At 33.4% G+C, this 25,103-nt stretch overlaps 1 protein-coding gene across 1 annotated transcript in view; it reads right to left on the bottom strand.

Moving 5' to 3' along the window:
- LOC118273901 (uncharacterized) overlaps positions 1-25,103 on the bottom strand; it is a 220,409-nt gene that overhangs the window by 42,939 nt on the left and 152,367 nt on the right. The window contains exon 3 of the mRNA XM_050707832.1: positions 139-234. Within this exon, the coding sequence (XP_050563789.1) occupies positions 139-234 (96 nt within the window). The remainder of the gene's footprint in view (positions 1-138; positions 235-25,103) is intronic.

Here is a 25,103-nt window from a genome sequence, read left to right on the forward strand (position 1 = left end):
CGCAGCCACCGTGCCAACATTGCAGTAAATTTGATTGCTTATTTGTACTATTTGATCGCGCTATCTATGTGTTTATCTTCAATCTTGCTGAACTGGTGCTTAGAAAGATCGTAAAGCAATGTTCAATTTCAAACTTACTTTGGGTGCTGAGATCTCGTGGAAGGAACTGGGACGAGGCGCTGGTCCTGCTGCTACACAATCCACTGGTACGCTATAATCAGCGCAGAGAGCAGCCTGAAACAAAGAAAATTGAAATTTAAGTAAATGTAATAGAGTCTGTTTTTGTTGTATCAAATTTCAAAAGGAAGGCTGGTTATACTTTTAAAACAGAAACTTTATATTCTAAAGAAAATTTTGGCTGGTTCAGAAAATATAATTTGTTACACCGCTATTTAAAATATACTTTATTAAAATTAAAATGAAGTTTTTACGGTATCATAATATAATAGAGCATAACTATTATTAGTTTAGTTTGTGTGTTTTTGTTAATTAATATTTTTTATTTCTTGTTTGTACTGTAACAATTATTAATTTTGTTTGTATGTATTTTTGGTGCATCGTGCTCGGTGCCGAATAAATTATTTTTCTTTCTTTCTTCTTAACTTTGATACTTGTTTTTTGGGATAAAAATGTTTCACCTATAAAATCTACAGTCTGAGCCTTTACCTAAATGCCACTTTGTCTACAAATAGAGTAGAAAACTAAATTGTATGGCATTGACATAAATTTTGACAGTGTCATTTTCTATTCTCTCGGTAGACAAACGCTAAAGCGGTTTTGGCTACAGGCTCTGGATACATTTCATTTTATTCCATCTTTCTGTGGTATCAAAACTCAAACAGACGAAGTATGAACTTAAAGATTTAGTAGAAGTTACGACTTAAAAATATATGATCAAAACACTACATTATGCCTATAGATCTCAACATTATCTATCACATTTATCGAAACGGAATCCGTTAAACAAAACCCATGATAAAAAGCTTATAAGATGATATGGCCATATAGCAACAAATAATCGTTTTCCATCAATTTAAAAAAAAACCTAACCTTATCAAGATAGATACACAGCTAAATATATGATATTGCTGTTTTCGTACAAAATATGCTATTCATTGTTATATTTTTTATGAGATCATTATTTTCTTATCCATGCTATTAAGACTCTGTGGAGTTATAAATTATAATCTGGTGCCTAGTGACTGATATACAAATATACTTAGTGATAGGTAGTTAGTTACCTACTGAGGTATTTAATATTCGAACTTGAGTTGGTATTTAAGAATCACGACGAGTTGGCTGATGGCCGATTCGGAGCTACGGAGGACCTAAAGGGTTACTGAGGCTCAGGCTCAAAACAGAAGTATTAACGGGATGTTTTTAGTCAGTAAGAGTCTGATACTCTCTCTCTCGCCTCATCCACTCCAGAGCAGAAGAAGTCATTGGGATTCACGATGTTTTCTGCAATGCCGCCATGGTATCTCTCGATCCATTTAAATAGTTCCATCCATCCAATAGTAGTGGTTCTCTCACGTGCAACAAGACTAATTTCAATTCGGACCTGCTTTTAAAAATACACTAAAAGTCGGCCTTAAAATCATGACATTACACAATTTATATAAAATTACATATTAGTTGCATCTCATGTTATGTTACTTATACTCATATTATAGTTGTTATGTGTATTTAATCAAGCAAAGTTTGAATAACAACATTCACGAGATCTTTACACAAGACATTGTATGATATCCGAGTTAGATAAATATTTTAACAAAAACATACGATGTTGACATCCACGATTATTACTACATATATACAGACAGTACATTTGGGATAAGAGAAGAGACACAAACACGACTAATATGTTTGTGGAATATCAGAATCCCAGAGATACTGGTTTATTTTTAACGCAAATTGATACTAATATCTTAAATTGGTTTAATAATATCTTCTATTTAACTGAAAAAAGATTATCTATGGGTTTATTTGATGACGGGGGAAATCTTCAAATCGCGCTAAGCTTTTGTGGAATTTTTACCTCACTAAAACCACCTCGGTGGCCACCGAGGGGCAACGATTCCTCTAAATAGACCTGCTCTGGAGCCCCCACGGTGCAATGCCTGTTATGGCACATCCTTGGGATACAGAATACATCTCCCGTGAGACTCGCTGTGCAAGTTGCACGGCAGCACGTGAGCACGGTCCTATTTCTATCTTATTTTCTGAGTATGAGAACTAACATCAACAGCCAATGGCAATTTTACTGCTGAACTATCCTTCTCTCTATATAAAAGGGTTTGGCGGCAGACTAGAGATCACAATTTAAAAGATTCGTGTTCAACAGACAGCACTGTTGCTCTGTAAAACGTGTAGCCCTTCTCCTCTTACGACACCAGCACAATAATTAGGTGTGGCGACAAATGTAGGTAATCTACTAATATTAAATTGACGTCAAAGATTTGTCACGTTCATGTACAGAGATATACCGCGGCATGAACACGAGACATGTTGTCTTTGCGTCAAACCGACCTCTTGCCAACAAAATTAATTGTGAAATAGATAAGTTATCATTGTCAAAATAATTGCTTATCTCCCTCCAATGTGATCATAAAAACAAAATGTTTTAGAGCGATTTTATCTTTGCATTAGGAATTACTTCTGTCCGTTGTACCTATGTTGCGAGGTTATGTAATACCTATATGAAAAAAAGTTTATAGTTTTATCTGTATGTTAAAGCTATTACTGCAACTAGGTAGATTTCAAATGCTGATTATAGGCGGGGCAATCAAATGCGCAACTTAATCTCATGTAATATTGCTGGTATTTAGGAAAAGATCAAGGAAATTTCATGATTTATTTTCATAGCCAAACGGAATAATACCTAAGTAATAAAAATATTTCCGACCAGATCCAACACAATACCTACAATTCCACACGAACCCTACGAACATTAATTGGTTCCTAAACACAATAGGTACATACCAGAGAACAAAAGAATTCCTCACACATGTACGTAAACGTATAATAGGATCCTTAAATTTGTTAAAACGTCCATTTAGATCCATTGTAACGGGCGGCCAGAGACCGTCCGCTAAAGAAAATTCATTATGTACAGACTGAAAACGTAAAACAAACAAATCGGCCAAACTAAATATCGCTCGGAACCAATAAAAGCGTAGAGGGGACATAAAAGGACCTCACCCTCATTTGCAAGGAGTCGAAATTAATTGGGCGCAATTATCTTTTTGTTTTGCCCCGAAATGAAACCGTCTGTAGCGATTAATTATAACGTTGCGAAACGCCAACTTTAGCAGTTAACAGTATTTCTTCATAATACATTCGTATTCTCTCTCAAAGTTTTATTAAAGAACGATTTAAACACGTTTCAGAATTTCTTCTTATAGTTCGAAATATGGATGTCGGTTTGTTATTAAATGAACCGCAACGAACGAAATTGAATTTAATACAAGAATAATAGAACTGACTTTTCGCTAATTTACTTTACCTTTACTTCGTAGAAAGTAATACTCACTTAAAATTCGCTTCGCTCTACTACAGATTTCAAGTAAATATTTGCTGAGTACTTAATGGAATCGAATATTGTAGATTCAAGAACATTTACAAAGTATTTTTAATCTAAAAATTGTTTTTGAAATATTCGTAAGATAATGATATTTTGTTAAGGTGTGTGCACATTCTTACGTGCTCGTTCGTGAACTGTTCGTTCATTTCTGTAGTCGATCGTTGTTTTCATGAATGTGTACACCCCCTTATGGCTCGTCGACATTATGGTGAAGCGCATAGTTATGTTATTGAGTTATGCAGACTGGATGACAGAGATATTGAACGTCTGGCTATGCCGCCTGATATGTCGATACTTTACCAATAACGTTGCATCACCTTTTAGAAAATTTTAATCGAGAAAATCCAACCTAATGTGAAAAATATTCTCCTTTGCTTTTTTGAGATATCGTTCACAAACATGTAATCATCCTAAATTACGAAAGAAACATGTAATCAATTTGACTAAATACTATTATTACTTTATCTAACATACTTATCTCACTAAAAACCAGTTGGTACAATCTTAATCAATTTACATAATACATTAGATACACACACATACAATTTACATATTACAGTAAGACTATGAGTAATCAAAGTAACTCCCTAAAACTGTGGGGTAGCGATGAAAGTTTGGAGGTAAAAATCAGTGGTAAGGGTCCCCTCAAATCAGATTATTATGAGTCACGACTCAGTAGAGCGAATAGATAAAATTATCAGCGACAAAGGGAGACATTGCCCCGGCTAATAGCTAATTATTTTATCAACTGTCCACAGCGCCGTGACGCGTTCAATTGAAAGGGAAGTTACTTTTAAGGAGAGTGGAAATTTTAATGAGTCGCTGCTAGTACGGTGAGGAGAAAGTATGAATCATGCTTTGCTGAAGGTCTTAAACTGGTTGGGTACTATTGAATACAGGTACAGGTACTTTACTCGTGAATTTGCTAAGAAAAATCTGAAGACGTAGCTCAAATGGAAAGTTTAGATGTATTTGTTTTATAATTTTAAAGTTTTGGCAACAGGAGTCAATAATACTGTGATTAAAACTAATATTAGAACTTTTGCCTTTTAGCAATGACATACCTGAATCACACTAATCCGCTATCATGATAGCCATTAACCTCTTGTATATAAGACACAACAGAAAATACATTGTGTCTCGCGTGGATCCACGTTTCAGCACACGATGGGTTAGTAATATTTTGTCAACAAACCAATATCTGCTTATAGGAACCCATGATTCAATATAATTCCACCCGTCTATCCGTAGACACATAATAATTGGCCATTGCCAGATTATACCAGGTGGGTGGTCAACGCCATCTATGCACATTTATACACGTATGAACTAATACGTTCACTAAGCTATGTGCCTCGTAGTGCGAAACTGATAATTTGGTGTTATTGAAAATGAGAACCAGTCATGCGGCTTAACTACACGACCGAACTGTTGAACCAAAGGATTTTTGGCAGTATGCCATGTTAAAACCGAAAAAGTAAGAATTTTTATCCTTTCTCTTACAAATAGTAATAGTAGTATTTTGACTAAGTATTTGATATGTAAACAAAAAAGAACAAGGAATAAACTGTGAATATAATAATGTATACTATTGATAAAACCAATACTTAATTTCATGTAAAATTCCGAATTCCTATACGTACATAATGATCAAATTTGTTTAACAAACAATTTAAAAAGGTTTTCGATTTATTATCATCCAAAAAATAATGAAAACAACATTTTATTTCGTAATGAAAGCACAAAAAATGTTATAGATATGTTGAAATTTTCTTTTAATCCCAAAATGTCAGGGACGGCCGGTCGTTGGCGGTTCCAAAACCTGCGGTTAGGGGTGTCTGAGTGCAACGAGATTTCTAACCGCGATCTGTTTTTGAAACTCGTGCCGTTCATTATTCGAATGTTATGGGATCAAGGAAAGTTAGATGTTTATGTAGTAAAAGGTACATACATGCAAGATACTTATCGAAGTATTTCAAATATTGTACTGAGTATACGAAGTACGATCTCAAAATTTATTTATTAAAACTGCAACGTGTTTGTACCTACAGACTTATATTGTTATTACCTTTTTTTATACCTGTATAATATACAGATCAACGACGTACAAAAAAAAAATATCCTGCAGATTTATCAGCAGATTTATTATACCTATAATATCTATCGACTGTCTAAGTTTTGAGTCAAAAATTAGCTTCTTCTTTCTTTACTTTTGGCCCTGATTTCCTTAATCACAAAAGAACAATGATAGTCAATGTGTAATGTCATAGGAATGTAAGAACCGTGGTTTCTTCCAATAAAATATTGGTCAGCGTTGAAGGCTGTTTAAAATGGCGGTGAAAGTCCTCAAAACCTGTTATTTCAACCTGTAATCATGGGTTGAACATGTCGACAGAATGTTTGAGCCAAATCGGTAGTTGAGTAAACATGTTTATTTATACAGTACTGGTTACGTGTTATGGACAGAGGTACTCGTAATGGGTGTATTACACCTGCTTTCTTTATTGACATGTAATTCGTACTTGAGCGTTAAGTAAATAGAAAGTATAGTAATATTTCCTTTTTTTGAACAAATGTGGAGGACTAAATCACTTTTATAATGTATCTTTTTTAATTTAGTTTCATTTGCTTGATTGGTGGCACATGCCATTTAACTTCTGCCAGTGTCTTTGCCCGCATTCCCGTTTGATAAAAAGTCCTGTCACCTGTCTGTATGCCAAATTTCATCAAAATTCGTTCAAAAATTTAACACTTATACTATTAGTGTGATGTGTTTTGAAACGCTCCCTCTATCTTTTAACTTCATTAACACAATAAGGCAACACATAGCTAAGCAACAATTAAAAAGTCATTTTATACAAAAGTCATCGCTCTTCCTCGCTTCTTTATTTATGTTAGCCGAACAATTTTTACCTTTAATAGCTACACTTGAATCAACAACATTATTATAGAAATACAATACACGTGTAGATACTAACAATAGACCGTCTACTCCTTTAACCATTTAACAGCAAGTAAATACAAAAATGAACCTTATTGCAAAACAATAAAGCACAATACAAACATTCACATGCAATTCACAGTCCCATCATAAGCACCCTGATTTATTAACCTCTGAATTCGTAGGTTTAATGGTGCGAAATGAACGATAAAGATTAGCCCTCATGAATATTAACTACGTCAAGTTTGTGATCCAAAACGAATCTACATTGATAATGGAGGGTCATTGGTATAAACTTGAAACCGTTGGGCGATTTCGCGATGAATTTCAATGATAAAGGCTTGAAGACTATTGAGAGAGGACTGTTGAGCTGTTATTGGTCGGAACTGTATAGGAATAGTAATTTAGGTGGACGAGTTACACACATTAAGTTCTTTTGAACCGGAGCTGCGGACTGCCTAGCGGTTTACCGAGGCTCCGGCTCGAAAAGCAGGAGTAGGGACGGGGTGGTTTTTAGTCAGTAAGAGTCTGCACTCTGTCGCGTCTCGCCCAAGGCGGGAGAAGTCATTGGATAATTTTCCACCGTTAATTAAGTGTAAGATTTTTTTCAGTTGAAGCAAAGTTACTTTTCCGTAGCATATTATCCAAAAAGTACACAATGAAAGTTAACAGTTTTTACCGCCACGTCGGTCTCTGATGACAAACGCTTTTTTTTCGGCAGTTAATGCTTCAATATACCCTTATTGAAATGTTCGACTTTTTTACATTAATACACTGTTACAATATTTGATCTGTTAAACTATAGATTTGAAACTTTAAACAAAATTCTCATATCAAATTCAAAACACCACTAAATCGCAAATATTTTTACACACCTACTAGGCTCACATAAATACAGAACAATGCATATATCACGCATAAACTGCCCCTCTATAATATAATCCGAGATACACCGTAAGTCATGCTCACGGAACCCGTTACAAAGGATTTGTCTCCATTGCCCAGAACGCCACCTGAGTTACGCACAAACACCAGCACATCAAGCTACCCGAAACTATCGAATTCCTCCAATAGAAATTCAACTTTAACACGAAATAATAGAGTTGAAATTCCATCAAATAAATGCACGATATTGATCTGCTCATAGACCGTAACATGATACAGAGAATCTATCTGTTCTATTGTATTAATTAAGATGCTTGATAGCACTGTGATCCGATTATGATGGTTTATGCATAAGCCGTAGTAGTTACCTATACCTGTATACCTAGTTACATTAAAAAACCTCTGAGTCACTATGAGTAAAAAATAAGGATGTTTAACGACCTTCAATAAATTATTATGTAGATACTACTTGAATAATGCTATAATATTATATTATAATGCAATAATATTACTGAATTTTCTCATTACAATTTAATCCATAATTTTTAATACAAATACCTAAAGATATATGTATAAATAAAGATAAATGTTTAAAAAAACACGATTACTCACGCACACCTGGACGAAATATTAATTTATTTGATAAAATATTCGTAAATCGGAAACGAGCAGCATTATAGTGTGTATTATAATTATTCGATAACAACTAAATTATGGATTATTATGTCTGATATTACACCTATCAACACTTGCATAAAGGTTTTTAAAATAATAAATACAGTTTTAAATACCAACGGTTTTCTTTAAATTATTGATCTCAAATGCACTACTGATTAAATAATTATGTGTTCTAACTATAGCTGGAAGCAGGTATTTTAATTCCCATGAACATAGCTGGAAGCTTCGTTATATTTAAGTGCTATCTAATGTTAGTATCTAACCTAAAGCTGTGCCTAAGACTGTTTTATCGACTATTGCTTTCTACGATATTTACTGTTTGAGAGTGGTGTCTAAATGTATAGTCGTATTTAAAGTTTTTACAAAATTATACTTTATAAGATTGTCACTTAATATCTAAAGCTTAGAAAAAGTCATAATATTACTTGTAAAGTTGCATAAACTTTTTAATAAACATCACAAAATAATCTCCATTTAATATCAAAACAAACAGACAACTTATAGCACATAAACACACATAAGCATGTATCTATACATTACACACATGTCTCATACGCCCTCGGACATTGCTGAAATACTAGACGGTCTGAAATTTAATTAACCTCCCCCAGCGAAACGGTTTACTGCGATCTGCGATGGTTTAGGTAACCGCCTAACAACAGATATGGATTTGCAACCACATAACAATGATCGCTATGCCATCGAACGATGCGAAACTTGTCAATGTGGAGATATTGAATATTCATAGTGTACTTATCTGACGTACAGAATCGATAAGAAAGATTAATTTTGTTGATTGATAAAATTTCTCGTTTGGAAAAAACGACTCAACCCGGAACAGCATAGTGGTTATTTTGAGATGGATTTTCCCAAGACAATGTGGTTTTATTGTAATTATATAAAGTGTTTTAAAATTATCTGCCGTGGCTTTAATGGGAGGTAGTGTAGTGTATGAAGATCGAGTAAATATAAATTATTGATTACGAGTATTTTTTTTTCATCCAAAAAATCTACGTATTTGTTTGTTATGAAAGAGCCATCTCTTTCACTGTCTATGTCGACAATGAAAACAATTGATAGCAATTGTTTTCATGCCATCGTGCGTATTTGTGAACCACTTTATGTAGACTAAAGTCAATGTTTATTTAAGTTCTTTTTATTCACAAATTGAATTAACTGGTCCGAGTACGAAAATTCACTATTGTAATCTTCAAACAAAACACTACCTCCCATTAAAGCCTTGGCAGATAATTTTAGAACACCTTATTTATATATTTTTTCTAGTCCCAGTTGTTTATTTACATTAAATAGTCTCCAAGGCTATCTAGATCTATTTGAAAGTAATGAGAGGCTAACAAAGATCTCTTTTTATTCGAGTAGGACTAATACCTTCCCGAACAAAAGATCTATAAATATTTTACCCAAGCAAAACCGCAGGCATAAAGTTAATACAAGACGGAGTTAATAATATTTATTACAGTAGCTATTTCTAACTGCATTGCTAGTGGAATCGAATGTCAGATTGCAAGACTTAAGATGTCAGGTTCAATCTGAGAGTCAGATAGACTATTATTGGGTTTTGGATCTTGAAATTGTCGGTAGATAATAACATGAAGTCTGTAACCAATGGTTGTAAAAACTTTTATACAACACACTTTTGACCTTTTATCATTAGAATAAACCTATAAATAGTAGGCTCAAATCATTACGCTTACTTTCCTTTTTATGACATTTTTACCGACTTCAAAAAAAGTGGAGGAGGTTATGGTACCGACTACTATCCTATCAGTGGGTGGGTAACCTATCAGTTCTAATTACAGTTACTTTTTGCTTTTTACCTTTTGTTTGTTTTTAGTTTTTGATTTATTGAAGTTTTTTGAAACACAGTTTTATTACTTCTAGTAATAAATAATTGATTGATAAAAACTAAAACCTCCGCTGAATTTAATCCACTAAAAACCTACCCCAATAAATAAACAACAATATTTAACGTATCCATTCTTGGACCACACATTGGACAGCCTATCTAGCATATGAAAGTTTAACTAGAGGCAGAGGACGTCGATTAACTACCTATATGTACATATATCTATGTATAATACATATTGGAAGCTCTGAATCGATTAATACCACATGTTACCGTAGTCTCTAGTTAGTAGGAACTCCGAAAGGGTGGTACCGCTGGAGTTATATTAGCTCTCAAGGTTTAGACGTCAACTTCATTTGTAGAGAATTGTTCGTTCTAGTTGCTTTGTTTGTGGTCTAATTTGCATTTGGATTTTGTCTGTAGAAGTAGATTAGTTTAATTCTGAGGTGAATACATTTTCATTTTGTAAAATATCTTCTCTTGTTGATAAGATTACAATTTACCAATGCAAGATAAATGGCCGAAACTTACTTTTGAAGAAGACTAAATTGACTAAAAATAACGGTTTGCTCACCGCGTCTGCGCACGCTGATGAAGAGTCCTTCTTTGACTCGAAACTAGTAGAGCTTTTCTCCATTAATTTACGTGAGTAAACCGTGATTTTTAGTTAATATAGTATGTCTCACGATAGTTATTATAAAAATTGAAGAAAACTGTATCTGCTTTCTGATTACACATCAAAACAGTCTTACAATTATGCCGTCATATACAAAGTCTATCACATCAATGGCTGTATCTGAAAAGAATATCAACAACCATAAATATTGCAATGTTTATGATAATCCACCACTTAACTGTATACCTAATAATTTGCAAGATAAATACTTTATTACAGTGACCTTTTCTTTTAAGTATGCACTATGTGTCATAGGCAGGTGTATAAAGTTGCACCTTTAATATCTTGGCTATCATAGCTTATTATCTACTACACATAATTAATTCCATCCTGATCATCTTTCCAGCTGCCATTTAAACATGTGTTATGGGACAACAAAGGGAAATAAATTGATAACTTGGTGTTATGCTACTTATAAAACCAGGCATCCAATAAAATTATTTTTAGACAGCAACAAGATAAAACATTTAGTACTAAATTAATTAAAAACTAATAGGTTGCGTGACGTCGCCGCGTCTGCGCACGCTGCTCATGATGAAGAGTCCTTGCTTCATTTGAAACTAGAAGAGCTTTTCTCAGAATATTTACGTGAATAAATCGTTTCACAATAATTGGTACAAACCAATATTGTACCAATTCTAAAATGCTACTGCTTAAAAAAAAACCAGTTACTGGTATAAACTAATGACACTAGAAAGTTCGTCAGTGACAAAATTATCTCTAGATAACAAAGCTATTAAAAGTATAGGCTCACCGCAAATTACACAATTTCACTACTTTTAAAAAAAAGTATATGGTGTAAGCTGTTATCTAATATCTGTACCAATATTGATTTAAAATCCAGGATTTTTATCTAAAGCACTTTTGACAGCTGACATGTCGCGCGAGTTGCACGTACTCTTTTTATCGCCATTTTCATTTCAGTCTGGAAATTACTCTACTGATAGCTAGCTTTTTTAACATCTAAAATGTCAAAAATACCATATAATATTTTTGATTTATGTAAAAAAAAATGTGGACTCAGTCTGACGAAGTTATCATACTAAAACTAAAGAAATCTAACAGGAACTAACCAATTTGAGGTTGCCTTTAATTAATACGCAACGTCAGGCCTTTTATCCCCGAAGGGGTAGGCAGAGGTGCTCATTACGACACGCAATGTTAATACGCTTTACATAAATTAATTTAAATCCGAAGGATTTACACTATATTCAAATAAACTTTCTACTAGAAAATATTTTTATCCAATTTTAGATCTCCTAAACACACTAATTTCATCCTAAAGATACATTGTTGGTTTTAGAATTTAGTAACGCCATGTCCAAACTAATTCAACCAAACAATACAAGTTGCAAACTATTGTGAATTAGTGAACCGATAAGATAAAGCTGACACATGCACTATCGGCCCGGGGGTCACCCGTCAGATTATTGATTAGGTAGTTATCTCTAGATACTGATATACAGATAGATAAATAGATAGTAAAACAATACATTATTGATTGCTGTCAATTTAGTTTGCTAATGAGCTAAAAATGTGGGTGTGTATACCCGGTAATCCTTTAAAGACCCACAGATATGGAGATAAAAGAAAATAAACCGATTAAAAATTATCTCAAATAATAAATTTTAAAATATTTAGTCTTGTGCCATAGTGCGGTTTTGGTGAGGTAAAAATCCCACACGCAATAGTTTTGCTCCCCAAAAACCTAGGCACCTTTTGGAAGGTTTCCATCGCCACTAAAAAAACAACAAAGGTAATAAGTAAAAACCCCTTTAGGTCTATCAGAAAAAGCATAAGACATTAAGGTAAACGCAAAACTTTTTAATCAAAACGCCACAACAAATTAAAATAAATATTCTAGAAAACTTAGTACTGTCCCCTCATTACCAAACTACATACAAAACAATAGAAACAAGCACTAAACACGATTATTACAACCAGACAATTGCTCTCATAAAAACCATTAGCCCCGCCCCCAACCCCTGCACCCTAGACACAAGCATGACCACAGGCTGGGCCTACATTATCTCCGGTGCACTATCAGAAACCGCAAAACAAGGATAGCCCATTTAATTACATGTTTTGGTCTACAAATATCGTCACAATCATGATTTAATAATGGGACAAATGGATTAATCCTGTACCATGGACCATGGTATTAATAATGAAATTGTAGCATCGATTTGAGGGCCTAGTGCGTGTTTTTTAAAACGATACCGTGTTTAGACCTCTGATTGGTTGGTTTACTTGGAGCGGCCAATCAGAGGGCTAAGCGCGGTAACGTTTTGATAGCGTTACGGTAAAAATGTACTCGAACTAGGCCCTTTAGTTTGTGTATGGTGTGTAAATACTCGTTTGGAAAATTAACATGGCGGCGTAGTTCATACTGATTTGTGCCGTGTATTGGATTGTCCATAGTCTATTGGTTTTGATACGTGAAATGTATTTATTTGGACAGAGTTCGTACTCGTAATTTGTTGAAAAATATGTAGGTACAAGGTTTTTGTTTTAGCCGTTACAGTCCCGGATTGAAATGAAAATACCTATGTACAATTGTGTAATCATCAATCATGTTTACGAAAACGTGTTTACGTTTCAGCATTTTATAGTTTTTAAATACACTTTTAGTAATATTACAAAATTCGTATTTATTAATGACACACACTTAATAAACACAAATATAAATTCATGGCCTTATGTTTGATATCCTGTTCAGATATCAAAAACGATTATCTTATTCCTTAATTACAATTAAGCAATCAGAATCATTCGTGAAGTATGAATGATTGTCGAATATTCTCTGAATAGTAATTATAAATAGACCGGAGGTAATTATATTATAATTAGATTACTATATTAAGCCTAAATGTTCGCGAACACATCCTGTCTATATCTAAAGAAAAGTGGGCTTATTTTCATGAAACTTCTAGCTAACACAGTATAAGTACATAGTTATCATTATCAGAACATGTTACAAAGAAATAATAAATATAAAGAAATATAATTCAACTCTTCAGTTGTCATGTGTGATTATTATTCTATCGGCTTATTGACGTGCCGAGGAACCTAATAGTTTAAAGCCATGCTGGATGAATGCCATGTGTATGCTGCTCATGAATGTGAGCCTCTAGCATGTTTTAAAACTAGTCGAGTTGCTCGTCAAATAATTACGTTAGTAAAGCGATAACATAATAATTAATTTAGTATGTCTCACGAAAGTTATAACAAAATTGTCATGTGATTACAGATTAATCTCATAGTAAACCTAAGTATGCAAAAAAAAAATAAGCAAGAGAATTGAAACAAAACTATTTCATATTTTAAAACTGCGACCAGCTATCGACAGATTAGCAAAAGAGTCATAAAAATAAAGAAAAACAGCCCGAAAATAACATGATATTTATATTTTCAATCCGGAAATCAAGTTCCCAACATGTAATCAATAATCACGTTAGTAACTAAACTAAGAATGATGCATACGATTGTAAATTATATCATAATCACTCGCTTGTGCCGGCTCGATTTTATAGTTGATAAGAGTTGACGCAATTAAAAATCGCACCATACGTGATAAAATATGAGATAATCTACATGAAACAGGTACTTTAAATATTCTTTTTATACCCACACCGGAGCTGCGGACGACCTAGCGGGTTTACCGGGGCTCCGGCTCCAAAAGCAGGAGTAGGAATGGGGTGGTTTTCAGTCAGTAAGAGGCTGACACTCTCTCTCACCTCGCCCAAGGCGGGAGAAGTCATTAGATGATATTCTCTAATAAAAAAAAAATAAAAACGTATTATTTTTAGACACCTTACAGTATACCTACGTTTGATAACGAAACAAGAAACAATTCACAATTATATATGCATTAAAATAGGTTAGAAAATCAAGCTATTATCAACTATTATAAATTGACCGTTGAATGTGTGAAAAGATCATACAAAGCGAGGTCGTGATAAACTGGAATATATTGCTTGGTGTGTTGCTGTATAGGTACATAGGCACTATTAATTCATAACGGGGAAAAAGTTAGATGAATTCGTGGAATTGCGTGCAGGCGATTCGATTTTGTTTTTCTTTTTTATTGTTTTCTATTGGAATAACAACTCACAGTTGGTTTAGTTTTAAAATAGAATTGTTTGCCTATTTACAACACAATGCAATTTATTTTATGACGAGTGGAGAAAATGTAACCTTAATTTGAATTGGTATGTATCTTTATATATATAATTCTTCTGTAAGTGTGTATGTCACTGAACTTCTTTTAAACGACTGGACCGATTATGATGAAATTTTTTGTGTGTGTTCAAGGGGATCTGAGAATGGTTTAGATTCACAATATTGTCCGCTGGACAATGTTTTTTTAAATAATTTTTAATTTATTAGTAGTTGTTGATTTTGGAATGTTTTACATTGGATCGGACAGACGGCGCTACCATCGCAGTGTCAAATATTAATGACGTTAGATATTGTCATAACATTTGAATAATAATTTTCATCAAAATGGTCCAGAATGTTTTAGCTTACGAGTATTAAAAAAAGTTGAAAATTTTCAAATTAAAGACGTGTAGACAGGACAACGTCTGTCGGGTCCGCTAGTACTGTATATAATACCTATAATTGTGGAAGAATCCTGCGGAGAAAAATATACTCCATGAATCACAAAATACTTTTTAGCCAAAAAAGCAAATAACCTAAAACCAAAAAATAAACTTCCCAATAACTTTAAAAATCAGCTATCCCGAAATTATAAAAAAACAAACTGAGATACACATTAATCAGACACTAAAAAGCTCAATTTCCGCAAAAAAAAAACTCGTGCAAAAATCTTCGCCATTTAAAAAAAAAACATTTAACTCACGACTCTAGGATATACTCAATACAGATAAATATAGGTAGCAAAAGAGTCATGTCCAAAAGGGTAACAAGTTGAAACAACTTTAATTTCCGGTAAATTAACATTTCGACAATGTTCACAGTCGGAAACGAGACGTGCCCTTTGAATTAATGCGACCCCTTACCATTGGAATGCTAAAACCTTTTTTGGTTCTTACTTAACGTATGTTATGTTATTACTGTCTCTTTGATCATATACTTAAGGTTCTGTTTCGTATATTCTTTTGAGTTTGATTAAGCTTTTTTTTAAGCGGGAAAGTTGTCCAATGGGAATCGTCGTTCTCTCACTTTGGCGAGGCGAGAAGGAGTGTCAGACTCTTACTGACTAAAAACCACCCCGTTCCTTCTCCTGCTTTGAGCCAGAGCCCCGGTAACCCGTTAAGTTGTCCGCGGCATCGGATCGGGCATCAGCCCTACAGCTCCTTGAGGCGCGCGCGGAATGCGACACGATGTACCTACGAATAGATTTAGATTTCAGCCATGATCGTCCCACTGCAGGGCAAAGGCCTCCCTACCCTCCTTCTACTCCTCTCTGTACCTACGCACGAGAAATAAAACGACACCTAACATCAGCAACCGTCAAAGTACAAACACTTCGGTACGTATAAGTAAAAACTATTTTTACCAAGGTTTTCCCTATAGGCTTAATAGTCGCCTCCGAAATCCCAGCTCACCGTATCTACCTATATGATTGGTTCATTGATAAAACGTCCTTATCAATTAACTGAACAAAATCCTTGGAATATTCAGGAAAATATTGCTAAAATTATTTTATCATTCTGAGAAATTACAACGGAATAAGTCAATCTGTTATCTGTAACACTGTAATCCAATTCATAGTGTAAGTGAATGAATCTGATAATGAGTGATTCATTCTTCATATTTTTTGCTTCCTTCTCATGCGGAAAACTTCATTCCTTCATATTATTAAATAACACGTGAAGAAAGTGCAAGTAGTAAATGATATTTATTTATTTAAAGATACACCAAAGTCTTATTCACTAGATTTAACACGTTACAATTATATACAATGCATAACGTTGAACTAAGCGTTAATCGCAAAGTCAACGTCACGCCTTTTATCCCGAAGGGTGCACTTCTGTCTGCACATTACGGCACGTTATGTCGATATACAAGGTACAATCGTGCTTTAAATTATGAGAAAATAATCTCTTTAGTCTTACAAGTAACTTCTATCAAATCTAGGAAATAATCTTAAGACTCGAACAACTATTTCAATCTGTTTCAAGCTATAGGTTTAATATTGTAGATTGCAAATTAAAAAACAAAGAAAAAGTCTAAACGCAACAAATAATTCCCTTCCAATCACGAAAACAATAGCAAACCGCTCAACTGTCAGACTAAAACAAAAGAAAGGATTCAACGAACTATCAATCTCCGTCAGCCTTTTCATTTGCAGGATACAAACAGAATTGTAGTTAATCGTAGCGAGAGACTCTCAACTGTAGTAAATGTCCGGCCCCCCATCCCGCATTGACCACATTCAATCGCCACCGCCCTTTCTCTGACCTCAGACATCGAGAACCCTTCAGGGAATTCCGAGTATCCAAGGATGGTTTTTTAATTCCGCCTCTGTATTGCAGATGCACAATGTACTGAGGAGATAAGAATGAACTCTTTGTTGCATTCCCTTGCCAGTTGATGGATCTCTCCTTATGTAGTGCGCGCGGTGCAGAGGGATCTGTTTCCTACGTGATAGTGTTTTGTAAATTCTTTTCTGGTATATTGGAAGAGGAATTTGTTTGAGCTTGATGTATTGTAGATATTTGTTAAGTTTTTGGTCATTTATTGGTGTATTATTTGGTATCATTGATGAGAATATGGAATTTGAATCCAACGTTTTGAAAGGATACGAATACGGCATCGGTTTCTTCAAGTCGGAGATCGTGTATCATATTTTAGGTCTACATATTTTCAACAGTAGACACGACCTGTGCTTAAATTCTCCGAGATACTTAATATTAAAACCAAATAAAGATAACTTCAACAAAATAAATCAAACTGAAATAAACTTAGTTAAGGCAGCCGATATTTTCTGTCTCGAAGTCGAAATATGATTCGATTGATAGAGGTTCGGATAAAATTTCCAACAAAATAAACCTTCGATCATTGTTCACAAGTCTAGACCGAACTTTTGGAGCTAGACTTCGAGAAATTCAAGTTAATTCCGGATGGAAATCTTGGACCTTGCCGGACTTCGAATACTTGAGATTCCCTAAAGAATCGCAGTGAGATTGGCCTGAACATTGGAATGAATAACGAATATTCTCGATAACATTTCTGTATTTTTATAAATAGACAATTTACTTTTACAGACTATAATCTTATTTGAAAACGTTTTATATTAAAATTGTGAATAGATTATTTGAAAAGAATTTCAACAATGTTTGCGCCGGAAAATCCATTTTTTATCGTCTCCTTAGTCAATAATCTACTTAGGAATTCCAATTATTTCCTTAATTAGCGGTGAAATAAAGACTGACTTTTGATATAAATACAATTTGATTTGAATAAAAAGAATGACTCAAAAATCGGTTCCATTCAATCGAATAATCGGTAACAATGTAATCGATTCGCATTGAATTTAAAATATGTATTACATTTAAAACCTGGTGACAGTCGGAAGGGCACTTCCACCAGACTGTAGCTTTTCTCATTACCATTTAAATGTAGCGATTGAATGTAAATAATAAGTGCGGATTCAACCGTGAACCTGCTTTTATTCGAATGGAGAATACGATTGATTTTTTATTGTGGCCAGTGTATTTTATTGGTTCGTTTTTGTCGAATACATTAAGTTAGATTTAGTGTATGGAAAAATTGAAATAACGAGTCGTCGAATGTTTTAGGTCTGTGAGTAAGTCCTTTATATTATTTTAAACTAAAGTTTCTTTCGATGATTACCTACATATGTATGTCTCACGAGTTGACAAGTCTGGAGACTAGTACAAAAACTGCTTGAGATTAATTCAATCCAAAATAAATTTCATTTACTTTCCAGGTGTATTAAAAACATACAAGTGGAACGTCTTATCGGAGCTCTTTTATAATACTAGACTTACTATCTATTACATTGGATGATACCATCAATATATTAAACAGGTGTGTTATTATATAATGTAGGTATTTTGCAATGAATATTCAAATATTTTTGATAAAGTGATGAAATAGCAATTCAAGTAATACAATTTTATACAGGCTGTAAAAGAAGGTCCTGTTTAAGATACCTTCGTCAAGACTCAAGGGCTCCAAACTAGTATATATCTAGTAGCACATCAATGTATGTATGAGTGAACTTAATGACAACAAAATGATGATCATTATCAACAGCCTATAACTGCTGCTCAAAGGCCTTTTCTCACACAGAGAAGGTTTTAGCATTAATCACCACGCTTACTCTTGCCGTTAGTAGATTTCGAACCTGCACTTTCACGCATGAGAAGCAGGCGTATTAAACCTCGGGCCACGACATATGACACGACAAACGACAACAAGATGATACCTACATAGTTTCGAAAACTGATTCGATTTTATTCTAGAAAATAATATTACAGTAACAACAAAATGTGTCACCTCCATATAAAGAATTTTAGTAGGTACATATCGTATTTCTTACTCGATTGGGCTGAACGTTGAGCTATGATTTATCAGATATCGGCAAAATAATCTGACTCGACTCGTTTAACCTTGCGATACAGACATTTTGACGACATAATATCTCAAGTACCTATATCAATTTAAATATGACTCTTATTACAAGAAAGAGTATATTGAGGTAGTTCTGTCCCTATCATTTAACTTAAGATCTCTTTCGCACATATTCTCTCTTGTAAAAGTATGCCTATTAAAATATTTTTATTTATTTACACTTCTGTATATTATGATATACGATGGCGGACTTGATGCCGGGCATTCTCTAACAGTAAAATAATTGGTTTTTTCAATAATTTACTTCGTCAAGTATTCATATTTGAACAACAAAACTCTTCAAGTTCATGAAAAACCACCAAGACGCACACTTTTGTTATAAACTGTTAAAATGTAAAAGATCGTTTATGTTGATGATCTTTACGGAAACATATAGCAGATACTTTACCTAATGTTCCAACGGATACATAGCCATAGAAATAAAGTATGATAAATAGATGTATAAGTAGCATCTAGAGATAATATATCACCGCCACTTACTCCCATTTACCCCAACACTTAGTCGAAGGAAAAAACCTTATGATAAAACTGTGATAAATTATCTCTATGATAGCATCGACTTAAAGTATGGTGGCTTTATACTTCCCATAAACATCGCTTTCCGAGGGTTCACTATTGCAATGAATAGTGTGCTTTTTACCTTGAATTTTGTGAGGAAATCTAAAGAGTGAATAGAATAATCGAGATGAGTAATTTATAAATTTTGTCATTTGTGATCTTTTCATATAAGTATGTGATTATGATTCATTATGATTAAACCTAGTTTCAACGTAAACTATTTTATTATCTGTATAACTTTTGAATAACAACAATAACTTGTGATCTAACATTTTTATGCATGTAAAAGTGAATGTCATTTAAGCATCTAAAAAAAAAACGCAAAACGGTGACATTTCTAAAAGTCATTTATGCATCAACATTTAAAAAAATAAAGCCTTAAAAAGTAGACCTAATAAAATCCCATTATTGTAAAATGAGACCTACTTTATAAGAAAATAAGTTAAAAAATCCACCGATAAGTCTTAGTTCGTCCTAGATTTTTATTGGCTTTCCGCCAGACACTGGATAACGTAATTGATTGCGCGTTAATTAGTTAATGCAGCATCAGCTGGTTGTGGCCACAATGTTGCAGAGTTCTGATTTTATACATTTTATATAAAAAGACCGCCAATTATATGTACATATTAATAAAAGTCATACATATTCACGACGATAATAAGTTTAAGTTAATTCAACGCAATTGTTTTTGGTATCATAATAATTAGTAAATGCTACTCAACAAAATTGTTATTGAGATTTTAACATGATTTTTATGTTTTGCTAAGATTTTATAACATAATACCTTTTTAATTTAGGAATAAACGAGAAACTGCAAAGAACTGTGACAAGTAGTGGTAATTTCGTTTGCTAAGCTCTAGATCCACACTTAAAAAATTCTTAGGCGACTTTTAGGTAACTTTTCTGAGCAATAAAATTATTTTGTTTGCTTGCTATTACCTTATCAAGTATCTCATATTTCCGTAAAATCCATAGCAACCCTACTACGAAAGTGATCATGGCGTGCATTCATCAACAAGGGAGCTATCGGCACATTTATCTGAACGTCGGAAAACTGAGGCCCTTCTGTAGTTGCTATCCATCGACGTGAAAAATGAAGTTTTATTTTGTACAGTGATGAAACTGATGAGTGGAATCAATCATAAACATTACATAATATAACTTCACGTCTTTTAAGCTCTGAAAGGTTATGCGAAGGGACATGTTCAATATAATGCCAACTTTTCCAGTTTTGATTTAAAAACTATTCGTGTATTTTTTTATAATAATTATCGGTATACCGATTAATAGTAATATATAATAAATACTGACGTAAGTTAATGGAAAAACGCTCTACTAGTTTCGAGTCATAGAGGGACATTTCACCGTGTCTAATGATGAAGAGTCTCTCCGTGACTCGAAACTAGTAGAACTATTCGTGCAGTCCAAGAATAAAATCTAAGCAATATTAAGGCTAAATGTCTTTTAATACATACATACTTCTTCATAAATTTCTTATAGAATTGTCACAAACATTAAAACCATATTATATTAGTTTCGGTGATTCATTCAATTTGGTAATTCATTCAGTCGTTTTTTAAAGAATGAAACTGCTCACTTCATTCGGTACATTTTGATGAATGATATGATACATATTTATGTTCATAACTGACAAAAGATTATATAAGTACAGATAAGGAAAGGAAGATTACGATTACATTGGCACGTGTACTGATAAACCTGATATTGATAATTGTATTTTAAATAAATACACTTAATAAATGATAGATATCACTAATTGTCGTAACATCTTATGAATACACTGGCACTTTATAAAACGAAATACTATCTATTTGCATTATCATTTAATGATAAATTTTCTTTTAAATGATAACTGTAATTATCTAGAGTATTTCGAATACAGAATTTGCAAAGACAATCTGCTAGTTACTGGTATTTAAATTGTCACGGGTACTAAGACCACCTTACTTGACAGGCGCAACTAATAAATTCAGAGTTCTGTTTCTATTTAGCGACGTTATTTACTGGAAAGACTAAGATACAATAATATTAAACTGTTCAGAAAACAACATTTAAAACAGTGGAAATTTAACTTCTATTAGCCTTGTCAACTAGCTCGACATTTGCAAAAGTAAAAAAAAAACAACACTATACTGGAAATAACGAAAAATACCGTTTATTTTAAAACTAAAAAGTCACCCTTTAATTCCACACATACGAAAGTACGAGAGTGGGTCTCTAAAACCAAACCCACGTTCTGTACTAAACAAAACGAGATTCAATAAAAAAAATATACTTGACACGCATGCTTTTATTCAATACATATTACGAGTAAGCAAGAAAAAGAAAATAAAACTTCCCTTTCGCTTTAGAAAACATCACCTGCGTTCGCTTGCGTACTTTTTTTTATTAACCCTGCATATGATGTACCTTTTGCGAACACCCTCTGTTACGCAGCAGACTGTTAACCCTTCGCTGTTTGTCAGCAAATGTGTGTGTAGCGTCGGTGCTTAAAATTAGGGATGTTCAAGAGTTTTATTGTAAACATAACCTAAACATGTTTTCATTGAAGACCGATTTCGTATAGGTATAAAATGTAAAGGATGTTGGTTTGTTTATTGATTTCGGAAGGAGAAATATTTATGGTAATGAGGACCATTTTGGGGATCGGAATGGCTGCGTGAATATTTTGGGTGCCAAATATACACCACAATTGATTTTCATTCAGTGTAAATCTGATATAAATGAAATCACAGTCCTAGGGACTCAATTGTACCGACATCGATAGATAACTTTGTAAAGCACTGTGACTGTGTAACTAAAACTTGTTTCTTTTTTGAGGTTTCCAGACCATAGTAAAAAGAAAAATTCACTTTATCTCTTTCACACGTTTGTGACAGTTCTGTTGTTACTTCGCAGTTGAATAGCAGGGATGATGACGGGGTATACACTATTTAATCCGTCAGTTACGTATTTTTTTTAATTAGTAGTAAAGGAATAAATAAGTGACTTCTCGTGATTTTCGTCATAAAATTATATTCGAAAACATATTGTATCCGTAAAAAAATAAAAAAATACGTGACTAATGTTTTAAAATAATTTATAAGACGGACATTAAAATAAGAATTAGTCATCTACCTTATTCTTAGCCTCTATTCTCTCTGTGAGTACAAAGACCAAAGTAAATATGAAATCTGGTATAGTTACAATACCACAAAGCTTTCTATTTATAATTCATAATAATAAGTACGTAACCAAATTAATCCCTGTCAAACACGGCAGCTCCTAACTAAATGTTCAATGCCCCAAGGCCATTATACAGGTACAATTAATTCGCATGATTTACGATCTACGTGCTTGAATTTGCTCCATTTGTTTTGTGCCAAAATAATGTCACAGTTTTTTTAGTAAAGAAATATGTATAGCCGTGTCATATGAGTAACCGTAAGTCATCGGCTATAGGTGTGATTCTTAAAATAAACATTTACATTATTCCAAAATAAAATTCTGTGTAACAACACTAATCCAGATTCAGATTCCTCTTCGCGTTTGACCACAGAGTCCACAGAATTATGCAGTATACAAAAACCTTGTATATAAACATGGAAATTCAAATTTAAAAGCTCTTACCAAGTTATTTAAATGATTAAACAATCAAAGAACAAACACATAAACAACAGTAAGTCAACAATCAGAGCGGAGTATATTGTGCCAAGTTTGTAGAGCCGTAGATTATTGCGAAGCGCGAAAACAACGTGTCGGCTAACAAAGAAGCGGGGTGTTTGAGCACACTTTGACAAACGCTACGTCATCAAGAACAGTCACATCTGTGGTGCTTACTCTTTGACAACGTTTTTTGATGAATGTTCCTCGAGTATTTTGTGTCATATCCACAGATACCGAATTCCGTACTCCGAAAACTCATTTCGGTAACTTCACGAGTCTCTAAGTAGCTCGAACTTTTGAATTGTTTGAATTTACGTTTTCTATGCCAACAATGCTCCTTGTTCCAAGTTATTCCATTCAAAATCACTTTGGTACTTAAACGTCTAAATGAAATTCTTTTTTCATTGCACGTTAAATATTTTTTGTCGATCGGAGGATGAAGTTAAATCACCAAAAAGTATTTTAAAACTTTTGGCAAGATCATGAATGTTCTTTAAATGTGTTTCAAAACGTTAAAAATAATTCGATCAACATGATTGTGTAGATAGACTACTGATGTTTATTTTGTGATCGAATATATTTGCTTATAACATTAAAAACACCTGTTAAATTATTAAATGTTTGAAGATCGAACGCAGATGATACATGTTTTTAATTTAAATAAAGTATATTAAAAAAATATTACATAACAACTTGTAGAATACCTACCACAACATGCCACTAAAAGTTAAAAAATTGATCATAAACGTACAGAGCTCATGATTTAGGGCTCCAATTTTGCTTGAAACAAATCGGGCATACTCGAAGCGATACCTTCAAATGACCAAACCTTATAAACATTATTTAATTAGGTATATCTTAACACACAAAAACGTCTTACAATAACAAACCCACAACACCTCCCTAAAATAACAGTTATTTTCGGAAACTCTATTTCCTAACCTCTTTACCTGGATTAAGTTTACTTATACCAACGGTTGCCTCTCCTGACTGCATTACATAATAGCCTAGTAACTAATTGAGTCTGTCTAGACGCTACTCAACTGGTAATCGTATTACATCTGCCAGTCAGTTCCATAGTGGGCCTTGATTAACATCATTATCATGAGTTTACATCCTTGATTTTGGATTACCAACTTTGTACTTTAAACTTTAGAGTATATATTTTATTATAGTTTTATTAAGTGAATTTATACCTATAGAGTTTTATAGTATTTTAATATATTTGAATTTTGAACTTTATTAGTAATCTATACCGATAGACTTTATTTAGAAGTTTAAAGTATACGTATTAGTTACTAATTTATACTTTTTGGGTAACTTTATCTCTGAGTAATGATTTGGAACGGAATTGCGTTATCGGTGTGGTTAATGAGTAGTCGTGTGAAGGCCGCGTGGCCTTAGGAAGGATGTTAGTGATTTTGATTAGTAAAGTAATCTATTTGATTTTATTATAAGTGAAAAAGATTATATGGACTTTGATTCACTGACTCATAGATATAGTGTTGACTTTGATATTGAGTCATATTTCCTCATAAGCGACGTTAATCCGATTGATTACCTAAAACCAATCAATTTTAACTGTTTGCTATCAACAGATAGCAAGAAAGAAGGCCGTCTT

The sequence above is a fragment of the Spodoptera frugiperda genome, chromosome 3 (genome assembly GCF_023101765.2).
Source record: "Spodoptera frugiperda isolate SF20-4 chromosome 3, AGI-APGP_CSIRO_Sfru_2.0, whole genome shotgun sequence".
NCBI classification, from domain to species: domain Eukaryota; kingdom Metazoa; phylum Arthropoda; class Insecta; order Lepidoptera; family Noctuidae; genus Spodoptera; species Spodoptera frugiperda.